Below are 21,011 nucleotides of genomic sequence, written 5' to 3' on the forward strand. Positions count from 1 at the left end.
GAATTATTATTATGTGCCTAGAGTTCAAAGATGAACCCCTGATTTCATTGGAACCAAAAACTTGACATTTTCTAAGGAGAGGGCATGCTGTCTCAAACAAAGGAGCACAGTGTATTCTATTAAAATGACAAACGCCACTGTGCACCCTCACCCCTCAGCCAACAGGCTAGGCTGAACAAAACAAGCCATTCAGAGCCCTCCCTCTCTCTAACTCTGCAAAATGTATTATTGCTTTCTCTTTTAAGTGGCATTGCTGCTTTGTGACTTGCACATGATTTGGCAGGAAATGCCAGCTGGAGCTCCATTCTGGGCTTTATTCACATGACTGGTGGCTGACAAAAGGGCCAGGCTGTGGGACTGTAGGGCTGTGGGGCTTGGAGGCTGTGGGCTGTGGGACTGTAGGGCTGTAGGCTGTGGGACTGTAGGGCTGTGGGACTGGGAGGCTGTGGGCTGTGACGCTGGGAGGCTTTGGGTCTGCGGGGCTTGGAGGCTGTAGGCTGTGGGACTGTAGGGCTGTGGGACTGGGAGGCTGTGGGCTGTGACGCTGGGAGGCTTTGGGTCTGCGGGGCTGGGAGGAGTGGGGATGTGGGACTGGGGGCTGAAGGGCTGAGAGGCTGTGGGCTGTGACGCTGGGAGGCTTTGGGTCTGCGGGGCTGGGAGGAGTGGGGATGTGGGACTGGGGGGCTGAAGGGCTGGGAGGCTGTGGGACAGGGAGGATGTGGGGCTGTGAGGCTGGGAGGCTGTGGGACTGGGAGGCTGTGGAGCTGGGAGGCTGTGGGTATAGGAAGCTGTGAGGCTGTGGGGCTGTGGGACTGGAAGGCTGTAGGGATGTGGGACTGGGAGGCTGTGGGACTGGGAGGCTGTAGGGATAGGAAGCTGTGAGCCTGTGGGGCTGTGATACTGGAAGGCTGTAGGGATGTGGGACTGGGAGGCTGTAGGGATGTGGGACTGGGAGGCTGTGGGACAGGGAGGCTGTAGGGATAGGAAGCTGTGAGGCTGTGGGACTGTAGGGCTGTGGGACTGTAGGGCTGTGGGACTGGGAGGCTATGGGGCTGGGAGGCTGTGGCGCTGGGAGGCTGTGGGGCTGGGAGGCTGTGGGGCTGGGATGCTGTGGGGCTGGGAGGCTGGGAGGTTGTGGGACTGGGAGGCTGTGGTGCTGTGGGGATAGGAAGCTGTAAGGCTGTAGGGCTGTGGGACTGGGAGGCTGTGGGGCTGGGAGATTGTGGGGCTGGGAGGCTGTGGGGCTGGGAGGTTGTGGGACTGGGAGGCTGTGGTGCTGTGGGGATAGGAAGCTGTAAGGCTGTAGGGCTGTGGGACTGGGAGGCTGTAGGGCTGGGAGATTGTGGGGCTGGGAGGCTGTGGGGCTGGGAGGTTGTGGGACTGGGAGGCTGTGGTGCTGTGGGGATAGGAAGCTGTAAGGCTGTAGGGCTGTGGGACTGTAGGGCTGGGAGGCTGTAGGGCTGGGAGGCTATAGGGATAGGAAGCTGTGAGGCTGTGGGGCTGTGGGACTGTAGGGCTGTGGGACTGGGAGGCTATGGGGCTGGGAGGCTGTGAGGCTGTTGGGATAGGAAGCTGTGAGGCTGTGGGGCTGGGAAGCTGTGGGGCTGGGAGGCTGTGGGGTTGTGGGGCTTGGAGGCTGTGGGGCTGGGAGGCTATGAGGCTGTGGGACTGTAAGGCTGTAGGGCTGTGGGATTGGAAGTCTGTGGGACTGGGAGGCTGTGAGACTGGGAGGCTGTGGAACTGGGAGGCTATATGGCTGGGAGGCTATAGGAATAGGAAGCTGTGAGGCTTTGGGGCTGTGGGACTGTAGGGCTGTGGGACTGGGAGGCTATGGGGCTGGGAGGCTGTGGGGCTGGGAAGCTGTGGGGCTGGGAGGCTGTGGGGTTGTGGGGCTTGGAGGCTGTAGGGCTGGGAGGCTGTGGGGCTGGGAGGCTATGAGGCTGTGGGACTGGAAGGCTGTAGGGCTGTGGGATTGGAAGTCTGTGGGACTGGGAGGCTGTGAGACTGGGAGGCTGTGGAACTGGGAGGCTGTAGGGATAGGAAGCTGTGAGGCTGTGGGGCTGTGGGACTGTAGGGCTGTGGGACTGGGAGGCTATGGGGCTGGGAGGCTGTGGGGCTGGGAGGCTGTGAGGCTGTAGGGATAGGAAGCTGTGAGGCTGTGGGGCTGGGAGGCTGTGGGACTGGGAGGCTGTAGGGATAGGAGGCTGTGGGGCTGTGGTGCTGGGAGGCTGTGGGACTGGGAGGCTGTAGGGATAGGAGGCTGTGGGGCTGGGAGGCTGTGGGGCTGGGAGGCTGTGGGACTGGGAGGTTGTGGGACTGGGAGGTTGTGGGACTGGGAGGCTGTAGGGATAGGAAGCTGTGGGGTTGGGAGGTTGTGGGACTGGGAGGCTGTGGGGCTGGGAGGCTGTGGAGCTGGGAGGCTGGGAGGCTGTGGGGCTGTGGGGCTGGGAGGCTGTGGGACTGGGAGGCTGTGGGGCTGGGAGGCTGTGGGGCTGGGAGATTGTGGGACTGGGAGGCTGTGGTGCTGTGGGGATAGGAAGCTGTAAGGCTGTAGGGCTGTGGGACTGTAGGGCTGGGAGGCTGTAGGGCTGGGAGGCTATAGGGATAGGAAGCTGTGAGGCTGTGGGGCTGTGGGACTGTAGGGCTGTGGGACTGGGAGGCTATGGGGCTGGGAGGCTGTGAGGCTGTTGGGATAGGAAGCTGTGAGGCTGTGGGGCTGGGAAGCTGTGGGGCTGGGAGGCTGTGGGGTTGTGGGGCTGGGAGGCTATGAGACTGTGGGACTGGAAGGCTGTAGGGCTGTGGGATTAGAAGTCTGTGGGACTGGGAGGCTGTGAGACTGGGAGGCTGTGGAACTGGGAGGCTGTATGGCTGGGAGGCTGTAGGGATAGGAAGCTGTGAGTCTGTGGGGCTGTGGGACTGGGAGGCTATGGGGCTGGGAGGCTGTGGGGCTGGGAGGCTGTGAGGCTGTAGGGATAGGAAGCTGTGAGGCTGTGGTGCTGGGAGGCTGTGGGACGGTGAGGCTGTAGGGATAGGAGGCTGTGGGGCTGTGGTGCTAGGAGGCTGTGGGGCTGGGAGGCTGTGGGACTGGGAGGTTGTGGGACTGGGAGGCTGTAGGGATAGGAAGCTGTGGGGCTGGGAGGTTGTGGGACTGGGAGGCTGTGGGGCTGGGAGGCTGTGGGTCTGGGAGGTTGTGGGACTGGGAGGCTTTTGGGCTGGGAGGCTGTGGGACTGGGAGGTTGTGGGACTGGGAGGTTGTGGGGCTGGGAGGCTGTGGGACTGGGAGGCTGTGGGACTGGGAGGCTGTGGGACTGGGAGGCTGTGGGACTGGGAGGCTGTGGGACTGGGAGGCTTTGGGGCTGGGAGGCTGTGGGACTGGGAGGTTGTGGGGCTGGGAGGTTGTGGGGCTGGGAGGCTGTGGGACTGGAGGTTGTGGGACTGGGAGGTTGTGGGACTGGGAGGTTGTGGGACTGGGAGGCTATAAGGATTGGAAGCTGTGGGACTGTATGGCTGGGAGACTGTGGAGCTCTGGGACTGTCACAGACATATATTAATTCATGAATGAACAAGATAGATAAGAAAGTCCTACAAATACACACGAGAGATCGTGTGAGAATTTCAAGGACTCCAGAGTCAGACAGTTATCAAGTCATTTACAAAATGCAATGGTGCTTAAGCACTTGGTCTACTTCATAATCCTCTACCACACTGCTCTATTCAGATAAAACATATGAGTGTTAGGCTATTCATGTTCTCCAGGGACGGAAAAATATAACCCAAAATGTTGATAAAGTCATCTTTCAGAAGAACACTGTAGCATACTGTAAAAGAAGGCCATTTGGTTATTTCTTAGGCGCAGCAGCAGCAGAGAATTTTTTTTATCAATCCCTCAATGAGAAAGACCAAGTGCTTAGGAACTCAACCCCTTCTATCCCCCCAAATCATTTACACCCACACCAGGGTTTCTGGTGTGTGGAGCTGAACAGCGTGACCGGGAATATCTTTTTATTTACCGGATATACAATATACACTAGAACGTCCACCCACGGTGCTCAGAATTACAAAAATCACATTTACATGATTGCAATTCATCTTATCATACCATGCAACTCCTATAATGAAGCAGCCAATAAAACACATTTTCAAACATTTGCCGAAATGCAATTTGCAGGAAAACTAAAGAGCGCACCTGATGAGAGCAGGTTCATATGTGACAGAGATGAAAATCTCCATTTGAAACTTAGAAAGAGGGCGAATCTAAAGATGCAACAACTAGGATGGGTTGCTAAAATGACTAGGATTGTGTCTTTGGCTTCTGGACAACAAAGGAAAGAACAGGAGAGAAATGGCACAGGCTAGGGAAGAAAATTGAAATGCATTTGCCACAATTTTATAATTACTCCTGTCTATACAGAATTTTTAAATAGTTGTGTACTGTTTCAAATCACAAGCTTGTAGGCCTATGCCTATTTGGGAAGCCCGCAATTTGGGCAGTGAGCGTGGCAATAAGCCTAGCTGATTGTTGAGTTGCGGCTGTCAGTGAAAAGCATCTAAAATATGTGTGAAGATAATGCATCTTGAGTATAATTTCAAATGTTGAGACAAGAAGAAGGGGAGGGGTATGTGGTGAAGATATAGGCCAGTCTCTCTCCAGAATGGCTCAGCTGTCTCACACCAATTCTTGCACATTCATTGTTTGCCCTTTGATTATTTTGATAAATTCCCCATTACATATGTCGCCAGTAGTAAACAGTATACAGTATACAGTATACAGTATACAGTATGTAATGGGGAATTGATCAATATAGTAACTCTGTTCATATAGAACGGGAGGCAGACAGGCTGAGTAGAGAGATTAATTCAATTGAAAGAACCTGAATTGATCATATTTTCGACTGTTTTTATTTTGTCGGCTTAATGTATTTTGACATAGGTGACAATGGAAGTTATAGGCCTACTGTTGCATTGACCTATAGGCTATGAGTTCCATGCGCTCATTTATTTAGCTGCCAATGGATCCCGGTGTATCAATGTGTCATATGGCAGAGGATGGTAATCTCACAATAGTTTCATTTTAACTTTTAGATTTGTACCATTTTAATTCAGATTTTATGAATAACCACGTGACAAAGATTGAAAAACAAAAACGTTATTATTTAAATGAAACTGTTCCACGAAAATGCGCATATGAAAAACATAACACGCATGCAGAACGGTAGAACTGGTAGGATAAATTGTTAGCTTTACGAAACTTGAAACTCATGCCGCCTATGAAGTCTTTATAAAAAAATAATTGCCTCCACGTATCCATGGTCGGATTTGCATATAGGCTACTTTCAAGCAATGTAAGCCATGCGTCATAATATAAAGTAAAACATTCAGGTTTCAAACAATAAAGTAAGCCTGTTTTCAAAACGCATACTGCCTCCAGCTCACATTGTAAAGTGGTGGTGACGCGATGATAGCCTCTTGCCTGCACTTGAATGTTGAATGGGAGGCGTGCTTCAATTAGGCTACCAGTTGAGAAAAAAAATAGTAGCCCTAGCTCTTTTTAACCGTGCACCAAAACAGTTTAACACCTGATTACATTTAGAGTTGTTACGCAATGAATGGGCTGGGCTTATAAAACATATTTAGTTCGGCAGCAACCAGCTGAGGATCTTCTGGGGAAATTCCGCTATAAATAGTCTTGGTAATGCTGTGCGCCTGTGATAGTTGTGTTGGATAAATAAGATAGGCTACTTGATGACGAAAATACACACTCACCAATTTAATTTCACTATATTATGCAAATTCCCATAGACCGATAAGCATGACAGTCACAACTATTTACATTGACTGGTATTTCCATCAATTAATAAAAAGCATTATTTTGCAATGGGATTTTTTTTCTCCCGGGCATTTTGCCTTGTTAACGGCAACCCTGACACACATGCACAGTCCCTTCAGACAAAGTGCATGGTATTTAGCTTAATGAAACACCAGTTTAAAACAAGCTCTTTAACAATGTCTCTAATGTGATTTGAGGGGCTTATTGAGTTAGTGTCCCAGCTGACGTGTGAAGCATTGACATACCCTTTTGTACTTTAACTATTTGCACTTCGTTACAACACTGTATATAAACATAATGCCATTTGAAATGTCTTTATTGTTTTGGAACTTCTGTTAGTGTCATGTTTACTGTTCATTTTTATTGTTTCACTTTTGATTATTGTCTACTTCACTTGCTTTGTTAACATATGTTTCCCATGCCAATAAAGCCCCTTGAATTGAATTGAGAGAGAGAGAGAGAGAGAGAGAGAGAGAGAGAGAGAGAGAGAGAGAGAGAGAAAAAAAAAAAAACATCATTACCTCCCACTCTATTGACCTTTCAACACCTAGGCTATGGAGTCCACTAGGCTATGGAGTCCACTAGGCTATGGAGTCCACTAGGCTATGGAGTCCACTAGGCTATGGAGTCCACTAGGCTATGGAGTCCACTAGGCTATGGAGTCCACTAGGCTATGGAGTCCACTAGGCTATGGAGTCCACTAGGCTAATCAAGCAGGATCAATTGGTGTGTGGTTTGGGTTCATGATGGCTAGTTAGCTAGACAGCTTTTCCCCAAGCGTCATAAACCATAAGAACGTCTTTATGTTGACCTGTCTGTAGTGGACCAGCCGTAATCATCCCCAGGAGGTAAAGGAGACCAGAATCAAACAACTAACACAACCCACTACTATTTCACTACAGTAGTGGAAACCAGATAACAACATGGTCAAAACAAAAGAGTCCTCCGCCTCTTGTTTCTCCTCAGATGCGTTATTAGTATACTGCAGTCCCACTTTAAATTCCCTAAATAATTGCTGCTCTGCTTTGGAGCTGTGGAAGGAGCCGCATGTTGCTTAGCCATGGGATGGGAGGGAGGCGGGTGGGAGGTAGATGAGTTTGAACGCCAGTCCTTTTAATTATCCTTCAAATGCTTCCTGCTCCCTCTCAACAGATGTTGGGCTGCAGGGCAGAGCAGGCAGGTAGCCGAGCAACAGCCAAGGCTCCTCCTTCACTACAGAGTACATGGGTGTATCGCAAATGGCACCCTATTCCCTATATAGTGCACAAATCTTGACCAGGGCCCATACAAAATAGGGAATACAATGCCATTTGGGACTCAAGCCAGATCAGGGCTCCCTCCACAATACACACACAGATCAGGGCTCCCTCCACAGTACACACACAGATCAGGGCTCCCTCCACAGTACACACACAGATCAGGGCTCCCTCCACAGTACACACACAGATCAGGGCTCCCTCCACAATACACACACAGATCAGGGCTCCCTCCACAGTACACACACAGATCAGGGCTCCCTCCACAGTACACACACAGATCAGGGCTCCCTCCACAGTACACACACAGATCAGGGCTCCCTCCACAGTACACACACAGATCAGGGCTCCCTCCACAGTACACACACAGATCAGGGCTCCCTCCACAGTACACACACAGATCAGGGCTCCCTCCACAGTACACACACAGATCAGGGCTCCCTCCACAGTACACACACAGATCAGGGCTCCCTCCACAGTACACACACAGATCAGGGCTCCCTCCACAGTACACACACAGATCAGGGCTCCCTCCACAGTACACACACAGATCAGGGCTCATTGTGCATTACATGACAAGGCTTGACATTCACTTTTTTAGCCACTTAAGACAGATTGTCTTTACTTGTCTGAAAGCTCAAGTCACTTGTCCCCCCCAAAACTGGTTTATAACACCATGGGCCAAAAAGGTGACTGAAAATTGGGTTGTATGATGCAAAGAACCACTTCACAAAATGACATGAATTATTATCACTGCTATTGACAATGGAAGGCTGCTGCTCTCTGATCCCATGTATTATACAGTATCTCCTGCTGTTGTGGCCTTTAGCAAAGCACTTAACCCCCAACAAAGTAAAATACTGCACAGATAGGCTACTGTAAAAAACACATGTGGTTCATCAACCCTCCATCTGGAGAGCTACTGGGTGTGCAAGCATTTGATCCAACCCTGTTCAAACACACTAGTCAGCTTATCAAGGTCCTGCTGAGCAGTTGCTTTTTTACACTTTGATGTGTTCGAGTAGGACTGGAGAAAAAGCCTACACCCCCAGTTGCTCTCCTGGAGGTTGGTTGGCCACCCTGCAGCATTAAAATTACAACCAAATACTTTTGATGTCTTTATAAAATAATGAAATGAACCAGGGATCAAATGGCTAAGGTGGGCGAGGTAGATAACTAAGATTTATCTATGTTTTCAATTGGATATCTAGTTAGTCTATTGTATATCATTATTTTACCTGCTGCCTCCCTCTCTCCAAGTGGCATGATGCTACCTTTGGAGAAGAAACTGGGTGGCTTGAGGAAGTGGTTAAAGCACCACTGGAGGTCAAAGGTCAGACTCTTGTTAACAAGTCTATTACATGCATTGTTCGGCCCAAATGGCAACCTATTAGGGTGCCATGTGGGACGGAGACTTCGAAAGAAACGTAGAGAACCAGTCAAAAGTTTGGACACACCTACTCATTCAATGGTTTTTTATATTTTCATTTTTAACAATTTTCTACATTGTAGAATAATAGAGAGGACATCAAAACTATGAAATAACACATATGGAATCATGTAGTAACCAAAAAAGTATTAAACAAATCTAAATATATTTTATATTTGAGATTCTTCATCTACCCTTTGCCTTGATGACAGCTTTGCACACTCTTGGCATTCTCTCAACCAGCTTCCTGAGGTAGTCACCTGGAATGCATTTCAAATAACAGATGTGCCTTGTTAAAAATTAATTTGTGGGATTTATTTCCTTCTTAATGCATTTGAGCCAATCAGTTATGTTGTGAAAAGGTAGGGGTGGTATACAATAGATAGCCCTATTTGGTAAAATACCAAGTCCATATTATGGGAAGAACAGCTCAAATAAGCAAAGAGAAATGACAGTCCAACATTACTTTAAGAAATGAAGGTCAATCAATACGGAAAATGTCATGAACTTTGAACGTTTCTTCAAGTGTAGTCGCAAAAAATGGTTTGGGATGAGTAGGACCGGAGAGTGAAGGGAAAGCAGCCAACAAGTGCTCAGCATGTGTGGGAACTCCATCAAGACTGTTGGAAAAGCATTCCAGGTGAAGCTGGTTGAGAGAATGCCAAGAGTGTACAAAGAGGTCATCGAGGCAAAGGATGGCTACTTCGAAGAATCTCAAATATAAAATATTTTTCATTACCTCATGATTCCATATGTGTTATTTCATAGATTTGATGTCTTCACTCTTATTCTACAATGTAGAAAATAGTAAAATAAAGAAAAACCCTTGAATGAGTAGGTGTTCTAAACTGTTGACTGGTACTGTATATGCCCCTATTATTAAAGTCACATCTCTGTGAGTTTAAGTTACATTACATTTTTAAAGAGAAATGGAAAATATGCAAGTTAGTTGCTGGGGGGACAAATACAATGACTATTCTGACATAACCTGACAGACAGGAATACAGCCACCCATCCACTCCCACCATCAAAGCCAGTGAGTCTTGACTGTATGGAACAGTGATCAGCTATGAAAATCCACTCCATGCTTCTCAATTCTTTTACAGTTTAATAATTTAGCAGATGCTCTTATCCAGAGCGACTTACAGGAGCAATTGGGTTAAGTGCTTTGCTCAAGGACACATCGGCGGATTTTCCACCTAGTCGGATCGGGGATTCTAAACAGTGAGCTTTCATTTACCCGCCGCCAAAATGTACCTAGTCAAGCGATTAGGAAAACCTGGACCAAGAAGTGGTAATATTTCAAAGGGACCTAATATGACTCTAGAATGAGCCAGTCAGGTTCTTCCACACAATTTCTGAAAATCGGTACTGTGGTATCTCTTACAGGTCTCAGTTCTTATGTACCTCTGTTCCTGCATTAATATTAAGCAGATGATGATTTAACAATGGCTGACAATTTAATATTTATTTCAAATCTAAACTGCCTCGTCCACTATGCTCTTAGGTGGGAAGATCATCAGATCTGTTAGATTAATTGATGCAGTCAGCACACACACACAGATTCACACACGCAAAGAAACAAACACACACAGATTCACACACGCACGCACACACACAAAGAAACACACACACACAGATTCACACACGCACGCACACATGCAAAGAAACACACACACACAGATTCACACACGCACGCACACATGCAAAGAAACACACACACACAGATTCACACACGCACGCATACACACAAAGAAACACACACACAGATTCACACACGCACACATGCAAAGAAACACACACACACAGATTCACACACGCACGCACACACGCAAAGAAACACACACACAAACAGATTCACACACGCACGCACACATGCACACACAAAGAAACACACACACAGATTCACACACACACACGCAAAGAAACACACAAACACACAGATTCACACACGCACGTACACTCGCAAAGAAACACACAGATTCACGCACGCAAAGAAACACACAGATTCACACACACACACACACACACACACACACACACACACACACACACACACACACACAAAGCAACACACACACAACTTCTACTAACTGCTTTGATTGAACTCTGTGTTGGCTCAGAATGAGAAATGAAGACGTGTGCTTTTCTTCGTCCGCTGAGTGTACATGTCACACTGAGTACAAACGATCTGTGTGCTTCAATGCCAGGCTTAAATTAATCTGAGAACAAATATCACCCAGAGTGCAACACTTCAGCTGGAGAAAGGTACACTCTGACAAGGATATTAAGAGCACTGGCAGGCATCTAGAAACTTGAGATAAAACCCTTTATTTTCAATCAACCGCAATCTAAAAGGCTAACGTCATCAAGTGATGTAATTGGTCTTTATATCGTAGAAGAATCAAACAACATTTTAATACTAAATAATGACTAATAACATCACATTTATTATCAGTATGCCCACAGAGCAATCCATTCTAAAGAATGACGCAATGTGAATTCAACAATGGACGATTCCCTCCCATTGTTTTTCTTGAGTGTGACACAAAGTGACAGAAGTGGCACTTTCCTGTGACACCTGCTCTCGTTGTTGGCTGTGTGTCTGTGCTACAGGGGAGGAGGGAGCCAGGCTTTGCATTGTTCACTGGAACAATGGGGGGGAGAACGCGCATGCACACATGCACACACACGCGCACATATACACACACACGCACATATATACACACACACGCACATATACACACACACACACGCACATATACACACACACGCACATGTACACACACACGCACACATACACACACACACACGCGCACTTATACACAAACACACGCACACACACACAGTGGAGCAGGAAGGAGGGAGTAGTAGGCAGAAGCAGTAGGTAAAGCAGTCGATTACTAACACTCTGCTGGCTGGACCAGCCTCCAAGGAGCCCACTGGCAATCAACAATGTTCTCCAGGACCATTCATCCATGTCCAGAGATCACTCACAAACACACATCAAGTATGTGTCTTGCATGAGCAACACACAAACGCACGCACACACACGTACGCACACATACACAGCAAGCCAATCAGAGTGTGTGTATTATTTGCATCTAATTAAAATGCGAGGAAATATGTTTGTCTGACTCTTCCCCTTGCTGCTGAAAGCTAAGTAAACAGGAACATGCTAAAGCAGCAACACGGTGGTGAAAGCTGTTGCCAGTGTGGAACTCCAAACACAGCTTTGTGGAAGGGATAATTAAACATGAAGGGAGTCATTAATGAAATGGAGCTAGCCTGTTAAAATTATATCATGGTTGAAACCATTCATCATTCTGATTGAGTAAGGACAGAGGTAGAGATTCATCACTATAGAACTGTGTTAGGGCTAGTGCTCTACTCTGTACTGTAGGCACCTGATCACATATTAAGCTGATCTGTCTTTCAGGCAACTGGAATCCAATGATATGAATCACATTACATGTACATGATATACAATATAACAGCTATATAACTGTATAGTATAGAGGTCGACCGGTTATGATTTTCCAACGCCGATACCGATACCGATTATTGGAGGACCAAAAAGGTCGATACCGATTAATCTGCCGATTTCATTTTATTTATTATTATTTTTATTTTTTTATGTATTTGTAATAATGACAATTATAACAATACTGAATTAACACTTATTTTAACTTAATATAATACATCAATAAAATCAATTTAGCCTCAAGTAGATAATGAAATGTTCAATTTGGTTTAAATAATGCAAAAACAAAGTGTTGGAGAAGAACGTAAAAGTGCAATATGTGCTATGTAAGAAAGCTAAGGTTTCAGTTCCTTGCTCAGAACATGAGAACATATGAAAGCTGGTGGTTCCTTTTAACATGAGTCTTCAATATTCCCAGGTAAGAAGTTTTAGGTTGTAGTTATTATAGGACTATTTCCCTCTATACCATTTGTATTTCATTAACCTTTGACTATTGGATGTTCTTATAGGCACTTTAGTATTGCCAGTGTAACAGTATAGCTTCCGTCCCTCTCCTCGCTCCTCCCTGGGCTCGAACCAGCAACACAGCGACAATAGCCACCACATCGAAGCAACGTTACCCATGCAGAGCAAGGGAAACAACCACCCCAAGGCTCAGAGCGAGTGAAGTTTGAAACGCTATTAGCGCGCGCTAACTAGCCAGCCATTTCAATTCGGTCACACCAGCCTCATCTCGGGAGTTGATAGGTTTGAAGTCATAAACAGCGCAATGCTTGATGCACAACGAAGAGCTGCTGGCAAAAGGCACGATAGTGCTGCTGTTTGAATGAATATTTACGCGCATGCTTCTGCCTACCACCGCTCAGTCAGATACTTAGATACTTGTATGCTTGTATGCTCAGTCAGATTATATGCAACACAGGACACACTAGATAATATCTAGTAATATCATCAACCATGTGTAGTTAACTAGTGATTATGATTTATTGATTTTTATAAGATCAGTTTAATGCTAGCTAGCAACTTACCTTGGCTTACTGCATTTGCGTAACAGGCAGTCTCCTTGTGGAATGCAACGAGAGAGAGGCAGGTCGTTATTGCGTTGGACTAGTTAACTGTAAGGTTGCAAGTATGGATACCCCGAGCTGACAAGGTGAAAATCTGTCGTTCTGCCCCTGAACGAGGCAGTTAACCCACCATTCCTAGGCCGTCATTGAAAATAAGGTGTTCTTAACTGACTTGCCTAGTTAAATAAAGATTAAATAAAGGTGTAAAATAATAATAATTCAATTAGGCATATCGGCGCCCAAAAATGCTGATTTCCGATTGTTATGATACCTTGAAATCGGCCCTAATTAATCGGCCATTCCGATTAATCGGTCGACCTCTAGTATAGTATGACTTATTACTGTACAAGGCAAACAGCATACTGTAGAAGAATCAAACAATACTGACAGTTCATGCAAACTGTCGGGAGTTAGATTAAGACAAAAAAACAGTCTGAAATCATTGAGTCTTCAGGCCCAAATGTGAAGTGTGTTTGTGTTTCAAGTTTCATGTACGGGATACACATGGTATACACGTCCAACAAAATGCTTACTTGCAAGTTCCTTCTCGACAATGCTACAACAATAAGAATGTGTGTGTGTGTTTCAGACAGACTCCACCAGTGTATAGATATTGTAACAACCCTGGGTTTATAAGCGCGGAAATCGACTAAGCCGCTGGAGCATGCTTTTGCGGCACAGTCGATAGCGCGCCGGACCTCGGGCTCAAAGGTCGAGGGTTCGAGACCTGCACCCTGCTGTTTCATTACAATATTATCTCCCAGACATATTGGGTTCCCCTTAGACCTGTTCTGTTCTGTCAGCAGAGGCAGGATGGTATATTAGCATCAGTCTGATCTCCCACCTGCCTGCTACACCAATAAGCATAAGATATTGAGAGAAGAGAGAGTGGCTCTTGACAGCGTTAGCACAGCGACTTGAGTCTCGCTGGAAATCAAGGCGAAGGCTAGACAGTGACTGCGGAAGCATCAATGTGAGTGCGATGTGAATGACACATTAAGCTTATTAAACATAATGTTGGGAGCATCATAGCGTTTGGTCTAATCTATTTGTCACCTGTGACGGACATTTTGCATAAATGTCTCGTGGTGCCTCAGACCTACTGTTGATTATCTGTAACAAATGGATTTTTACAAGAACTGTCAAATAATAAACGTGGTTTATAAAGAGAAGATAATCTTTCAGGAAAGTTAGAATTTTGGTAATACCAATCGACTAACTACTGTCTACGTTAAAAACAAAAGATTTACTAAGAGATATCAAATCAAGTGGATACCCAATCAGTAACTCTACATTTTCACAGGCAAAGAAAAATAAGGTATTCCTGTCAAACTGTTAGGATTATATAATCCAGCTGTCTGGGTGTGGCTAGCAGCACAGCTGTTGTGTTCCCCAGCCTAATATTGAATGACAGATCAGAAAGTGGAGAAACCCTGACGACACCATTTGGAGTTAGAGAGCCATTTCAAACCCCACTGCTAAAACCTAGCTAGGGGGTGAAAGCTCAACACTTTCCATTCAATCCCCTTCAACAGTGAACACGAGAACTCTAGTCTCCACACGCATTACAGGAGAACAAATCTCCCTTTAGAAAACTGATACTCTGTATAAAAGCCCAATTGTTAAACGTGAGAGCAGACATGGGGTTGGTGACAGAGTTTAGGGGATGGCGGACGGACGGGTTCACAGTCTCAGAGCACACCAGCTGAGAGATTATCCCATAGTGGATCATGTCAGCAGCGCGGCGTTCCGGGTGTGCTGTGGCGTACGCTACACTGAACACTGAGCTATGTAACCCAACACTTTACTCTGGCACTCACCCTCAGCGAGCTGCACGGGCAAACACACACAGGAAACCTCTTCGCCCTGCCTCCCATTCCCATTTCGCTCCCAAGGGCTGCGCACTTACAAAGGCACAGCTACAGGCCTACAGGGCCTAGGACAACTCCCCTGTGTCCCGCCGCCAGCAACGGCCAACTCTCAACGGACCATGTATCCTGTGGCCTCTGTAAACACTCACAGAGACATGTTCATGCATGCACACACAGTTACATCACACGCAAATGCATGAACGCACACACACACACGCAAACACACACACACACAAACACACACACACATACAGTAGAAAGAACCCATGTCAAAACTCCTCAGAACACCACATACATTACACAATAACTGAAAAGTCACATATAACATTTAAGGGGGTGGAAATGTGATAAAAGGCATTTGACAATAGTTATTTTTTATGGTTTATTTCACTTTGTTAATTATCTTTTTCACTTGCTTTGTCAATGTAAACATATGCCAATAAATGCCAATAAAGCCCCTTAAATGTAATTGAATTGAATCAATAGACCAATTCATAGTTGATCATGAGAACTATAGATGACAAAGTAAAAACACTAAAAAGAGACAAAAACATTTTCTATCTAACATCGCTGGCTGGTTACTAAGGTCAGACAAGCAATTGTTAGTGAGAATATACAAGTGCCTCAGTAGCCGAGCCGAGGGTTAAGAAAATACTCCTGCCATTTCTTCCCCGTTTCTACAATCGAGACACATTCTGTCAGGCGCTGAGTCACATTATTTATAAGCTAGGCAGACAAACTATTGACCTCGCCTATTTTTCAACTACAACGCAGCAGCTGCCTATGACATTGACAAGGACACTCGAGGGAATGAGAGACAGAGAGAGAAAGAAAGAGAGAGACAGAGAGAAAGGAAGGAAGATAGAGGGACAGAGAGGAAGGGGGAGAGAGAAAGGGGGAGGGAGAGCGAGGAAGAGAAAGGAATAGAGAAATAGAGAGAGAGAACGAGAGAAACAAATAGAGAGAGAAAGACAGAAAGAGAAAGAAAGAGAGAGATAGAGACGAGAAAAAGAGAGCACCCTCCAGCCTTTCGCCTTTACGCTGTTAGCTTCAGGCGAAAGCCTTGGAATCGTTTCAGCAGGAGATTGTTTATATGAAAATATTTATGTTGTAGGCGGCCTGAGTGATGTTACTTTAGGGAGAACAAGGATCACTGTGTGCTTTGGGAACCTGAACTCACTCCAGTTGATGTATTATATGGAGTGTGTGTGAGTTCTGGATTGCAATTATACAAATGTACACTAATTCTTATAGTTGGGAAGTTTGTGGTGGCAGATCATTTGCAACACACGCTGAAACATACTGAAACAACATGCTACCATGGCAAAATATATTACTGACCTTTCAGCCAATAAAGATTATACCTAGGAGAAATGTGGACTAGAACTATGCCCCATTTATGCTCACATATAAAATGATGCTCCATCATCAGCAAAACAAACTGCTAGTCATGAAGAAGATCCATTAATAAGCAACCTGAGGGCTTGAAGGCTATACTTGCATCAGTGTCAACCAAGCCAAAATAAAGGACTCCATGAAGGAGACATAGAGCTGTAAGGAAACTGTAAACCACACAGTACAGTCAGCAACTGAGCCAGAACCTCAAGCCCACAGAGCTCAGTCAGTCAGGTTATTAGCCCAAGCCTCAGGCCCAGGTCCATCTCTCCAGCCAGACATCCAGCCTCAATGAGATGAGCAATGCCCTGGTGACTAAACACTCCTCTGGACAGAAGTTCCAACCATGAGAACCAGTGGGTCATCCCAAATGGCACCATATTCCCTATATAGTGCACTACTTTTGACCAGAGCTCTTGTCAAAAGTAGTGCACCATATAGGGAATAGGGTGCCATTTCAGTAGCAAACCCCAGTGATTCTATATCCAGTCAGGCAGCATTTGGCTGGGAAAAGGTTAAACAGCTGGCAGTGGCAAGAGTAGATACGATGCAAATGGTGGACATTGTAAAGCATAATCTGTTTAGTCCCCTCTCACTCCCCTTCTCCCTTGCCCTTGGCTGTAGATCTGTGATTCACAAAGGCAATGTCAGGCAGGCAAGCAGCCCAAGCCTTGGCATTTGTTTGCTTTTTTTCCTTCATGCGTTGTTTTATCTCTGTTATCCATAAACGTGGCATTACAAGGGTGAATTCACAAGCTAGCACGGAGTGGACTCATTCCAGAGTCTCTCTGCATACCAATTACACTGCTAGCCTGACCAATAGGAACAGGACGTTGGAGGGAAGGTCATCCTCTGGAAGGGAGGGAGGTGGAGAGAGAGACCTGATGAAAAGGCCCCATCAGCGAAGCAGGAGAGGCAGTACATACACCTTGGGTCACAGCTAGTTGTTGTTCAGGCTTCATAGTAATTTACAGTCAGTGACATAGGTAACAACAACAGCCAGACAGGGCCATCAGCAGATAGAGGCTACATAGAGAGGTCCATATCCAGTCATTTGGGACCATTCCCTGTCTTCCCCTCTAAAATACCAACTTGAATTAGAATCACATAAGGCCTTCAGCTTGGTCCATTACAGGTCAAATGGATGATTAATGTTGAACATGTACAAAACATTAAGGACATCTTCCTAATATTGAGGGTAACCCCCCCTATGTTGACTCCAATGCTTCCCACAGTTGTGTGAAGTTCCCTGGATGTCCTTTGGATGCTGGACCATTCTTGATACACATGGGAAACTGTCGAGCATTAAAAAAAAACAGTGTTGCAGTTCTTGACACAAACCGGTGCGCCTGGAACCTACTACCATGCCCCGTTTAATCTTTTGACTTGCCCATTCTCCCTCTGAATGGCACACATACACAATCCATGTCTCAATTGTCTCAATGAATAAAAATCCTTCTTTAACCTGTCTCCTCCCCTTCATCTACACTGATTGAAGTGGATTTAACAAGTTACATCAATAAGGGATCATAGCTTTCACCTGGTCAGTCTATGTCATGGAAAGAGCAGGTGTTCTTAATATTTTGTATACTCAGTGTATGTGTGCAGGCAACCAACGCAGCTCACAATAGCGATGAAACCCCTACCACTGCTGTGCACGCCATCAGATCCTTCACCCTACAAGGGTGTCTCGGCCTGATGTGATTTATAGAGTCCCTTGCAGGTCAGGTCAGTGGTAGAGTGAAAATCTGTGTCATGTTCAGTTAGCTCGCCTAGCTCCTCCTCTCCCAGGAAACACAACACAGTGTGTGTTGAGTCAGCCAGTCAGGACCGCTGTTTCTAGCTGCACAACACAGTCTGATTAACTTTGACAGGCTGTCTCTTAGACCCTCCACATATATCAACAGTTCAGCAACGACAAGGTGGCCGGGGGGGGCGGTCGAGAGGGAGAGGGTCAGGCTACAAAAGGGACTGCTGCTGTGGCATGACTGGGTTCTGTTGGTTTTATTCACAGAAGGCTCCAAAGAATATCGTCTCTCTAATGCTTTTTCAATACACACATCATGGATGAACACATAGCCAAACTGTTAGAAAGTACTCCATATTAACTAGATAGACAGTAATAATATTGTCTTTGTTGTATTATGCCTTGTTGTATTTCTTCTTGTAAAGTAATGGAGGTGTATTTAAACAGACTATACTGTAGCATCTACTGTATCTGATGTTGTGAACTCTGCTTTATGATAAGTACTGTATCTGATGTTGTGAACTCTGCTTTATGATAAGTACTGTATCTGATGTTGTGAACTCTGCTTTATGATAAGTACTGTATCTGATGTTGTGAACTCTGCTTTATGATAAGTACTGTATCTGATGTTGTGAACTCTGCTTTATGATAAGTACTGTATCTGATGTTGTGAACTCTGCTTTATGATAAGTACTGTATCTGATGTTGTGAACTCTGCTTTATGATAAGTACTGTATCTGATGTTGTGAACTCTGCTTTCAGATAAGTACTGTATCTGATGTTGTGAACTCTGCTTTCAGATAAGTACTGTATCTGATGTTGTGAACTCTGCTTTCAGATAAGTACTGTATCTGATGTTGTGAACTCTGCTTTCAGATAAGTACTGTATCTGATGTTGTGAACTCTGCTTTATGATTTATGATGTTGTGAAAGATAAGTACTGTATCTGATGTTGTGAACTCTGCTTTATGATAAGTACTGTATCTGATGTTGTGAACTCTGCTTTATGATAAGTACTGTATCTGATGTTGTGAACTCTGCTTTATGATAAGTACTGTATCTGATGTTGTGAACTCTGCTTTATGATAAGTACTGTATCTGATGTTGTGAACTCTGCTTTAGATAAGTACTGTATCTGATGTTGTGAACTCTGCTTTATGATAAGTACTGTATCTGATGTTGTGAACTCTGCTTTATGATAAGTACTGTATCTGATGTTGTGAACTCTGCTTTATGATAAGTACTGTATCTGATGTTGTGAACTCTGCTTTATGATAAGTACTGTATCTGATGTTGTGAACTCTGCTTTACTGTATCTGATGTTGTGAACTCTGCTTTCAGATAAGTACTGTATCTGATGTTGTGAACTCTGCTTTCAGATAAGTACTGTATCTGATGTTGTGAACTCTTCAGATAAGTACTGTATCTGATGTTGTGAACTCTGCTTTCTGTATCTGATGTTGTGACTCTGCTTTATGATAAGTACTGTATCTGATGTTGTGAACTCTGCTTTATGATAAGTACTGTATCTGATGTTGTGAACTCTGCTTTATGATAAGTACTGTATCTGATGTTGTGAACTCTGCTTTATGATAAGTACTGTATCTGATGTTGTGAACTCTGCTTTATGATAAGTACTGTATCTGATGTTGTGAACTCTGCTTTTGATGATAAGTACTGTATCTGATGTTGTGAACTCTGCTTTATGATAAGTACTGTATCTGATGTTGTGAACTCTGCTTTATGATAAGTACTGTATCTGATGTTGTGAACTCTGTATCTGATGTTTGAATGATAAGTACTGTATCTGATGTTGTGAACTCTGCTTTATGATAAGTACTGTATCTGATGTTGTGAACTCTGCTTTCAGATAAGTACTGTATCTGATGTTGTGAACTCTGCTTTCAGATAAGTACTGTATCTGATGTTGTGAACTCTGCTTTTCAGATAAGTACTGTATCTGATGTTGTGAACTCTGCTTTCAGATAAGTACTGTATCTGATGTTGTGAACTCTGCTTTATGATAAGTACTGTATCTGATGTTGTGAACTCTGCTTTATGATAAGTACTGTATCTGATGTTGTGAACTCTGCTTTATGATAAGTACTGTATCTGATGTTGTGAACTCTGCTTTCAGATAAGTACTGTATCTGATGTTGTGAACTCTGCTTTCAGATAAGTACTGTATCTGATGTTGTGAACTCTGCTTTCAGATAAGTACTGTATCTGATGTTGTGAACTCTGCTTTATGATAAGTACTGTATCTGATGTTGTGAACTCTGCTTTCAGATAAGTACTGTATCTGATGTTGGGAACTCTGCTTTATGATAAGTACTGTATCTGATGTTGTGAACTCTGCTTTCAGATAAGTACTGTATCTGATGTTGTGAACTCTGCTTTATGATAAGTACTGTATCTGATGTTGTGAACTCTGCTTTATGATAAGTACTGTATCTGATGTTGTGAACTCTGCTTTATGATAAGTATTGTATCTGATGTTGTGAACTCTGCTTTATGATAAGTACTGTATCTGATGTTGTGAACTCTGCTTTATGATAAGTACTGTATCTGATGTTGTGAACTCTGCTTTATGATAAGTACTGTATCTGATGTTGTGAACTCTGCTTTATGATAAGTACTATATCTGTAAGAGAACAGTCAGTGGAGAACAAGATGTATCATGTGAGATAAAGAAACGCAACAGAAACATCTCAGTGGAGAATAAAAACATGCCTTCAAAACAGTGAAGATGAATAGCTTACTTCCAGAGGGGGAGATTGTGCCTCTCCCATATTCCTACCTGGCCCCTATGATAACAGCATTCAGTGGTGTTCCTGTAACTGTACAGTTCATATGTTCACTTCACAGCTCATGTGTGGATAACCAGCGTATGATTGCTATTTTGCTTGCTACTGTCCTGTGGGGATTGGTTGGT

The 21,011-nt window shown here is 44.9% G+C and overlaps 1 protein-coding gene across 1 annotated transcript in view; it reads right to left on the minus strand.

Moving 5' to 3' along the window:
* Positions 1-313: 313 nt before the first annotated feature.
* LOC112263928 (proline-rich extensin-like protein EPR1) overlaps positions 314-21,011 on the minus strand; it is a 39,456-nt gene continuing 18,758 nt past the window's right edge. The window contains exons 2-3 of the mRNA XM_042331161.1: positions 1,990-3,435; positions 314-1,468 (exon numbers count right to left, since the gene is read on the minus strand). Of these exons, the coding sequence (XP_042187095.1) occupies positions 314-1,468; positions 1,990-3,435 (2,601 nt within the window). The remainder of the gene's footprint in view (positions 1,469-1,989; positions 3,436-21,011) is intronic.

Source organism: Oncorhynchus tshawytscha, linkage group LG12 (genome assembly GCF_018296145.1).
Source record: "Oncorhynchus tshawytscha isolate Ot180627B linkage group LG12, Otsh_v2.0, whole genome shotgun sequence".
NCBI lineage: Eukaryota > Metazoa > Chordata > Actinopteri > Salmoniformes > Salmonidae > Oncorhynchus > Oncorhynchus tshawytscha.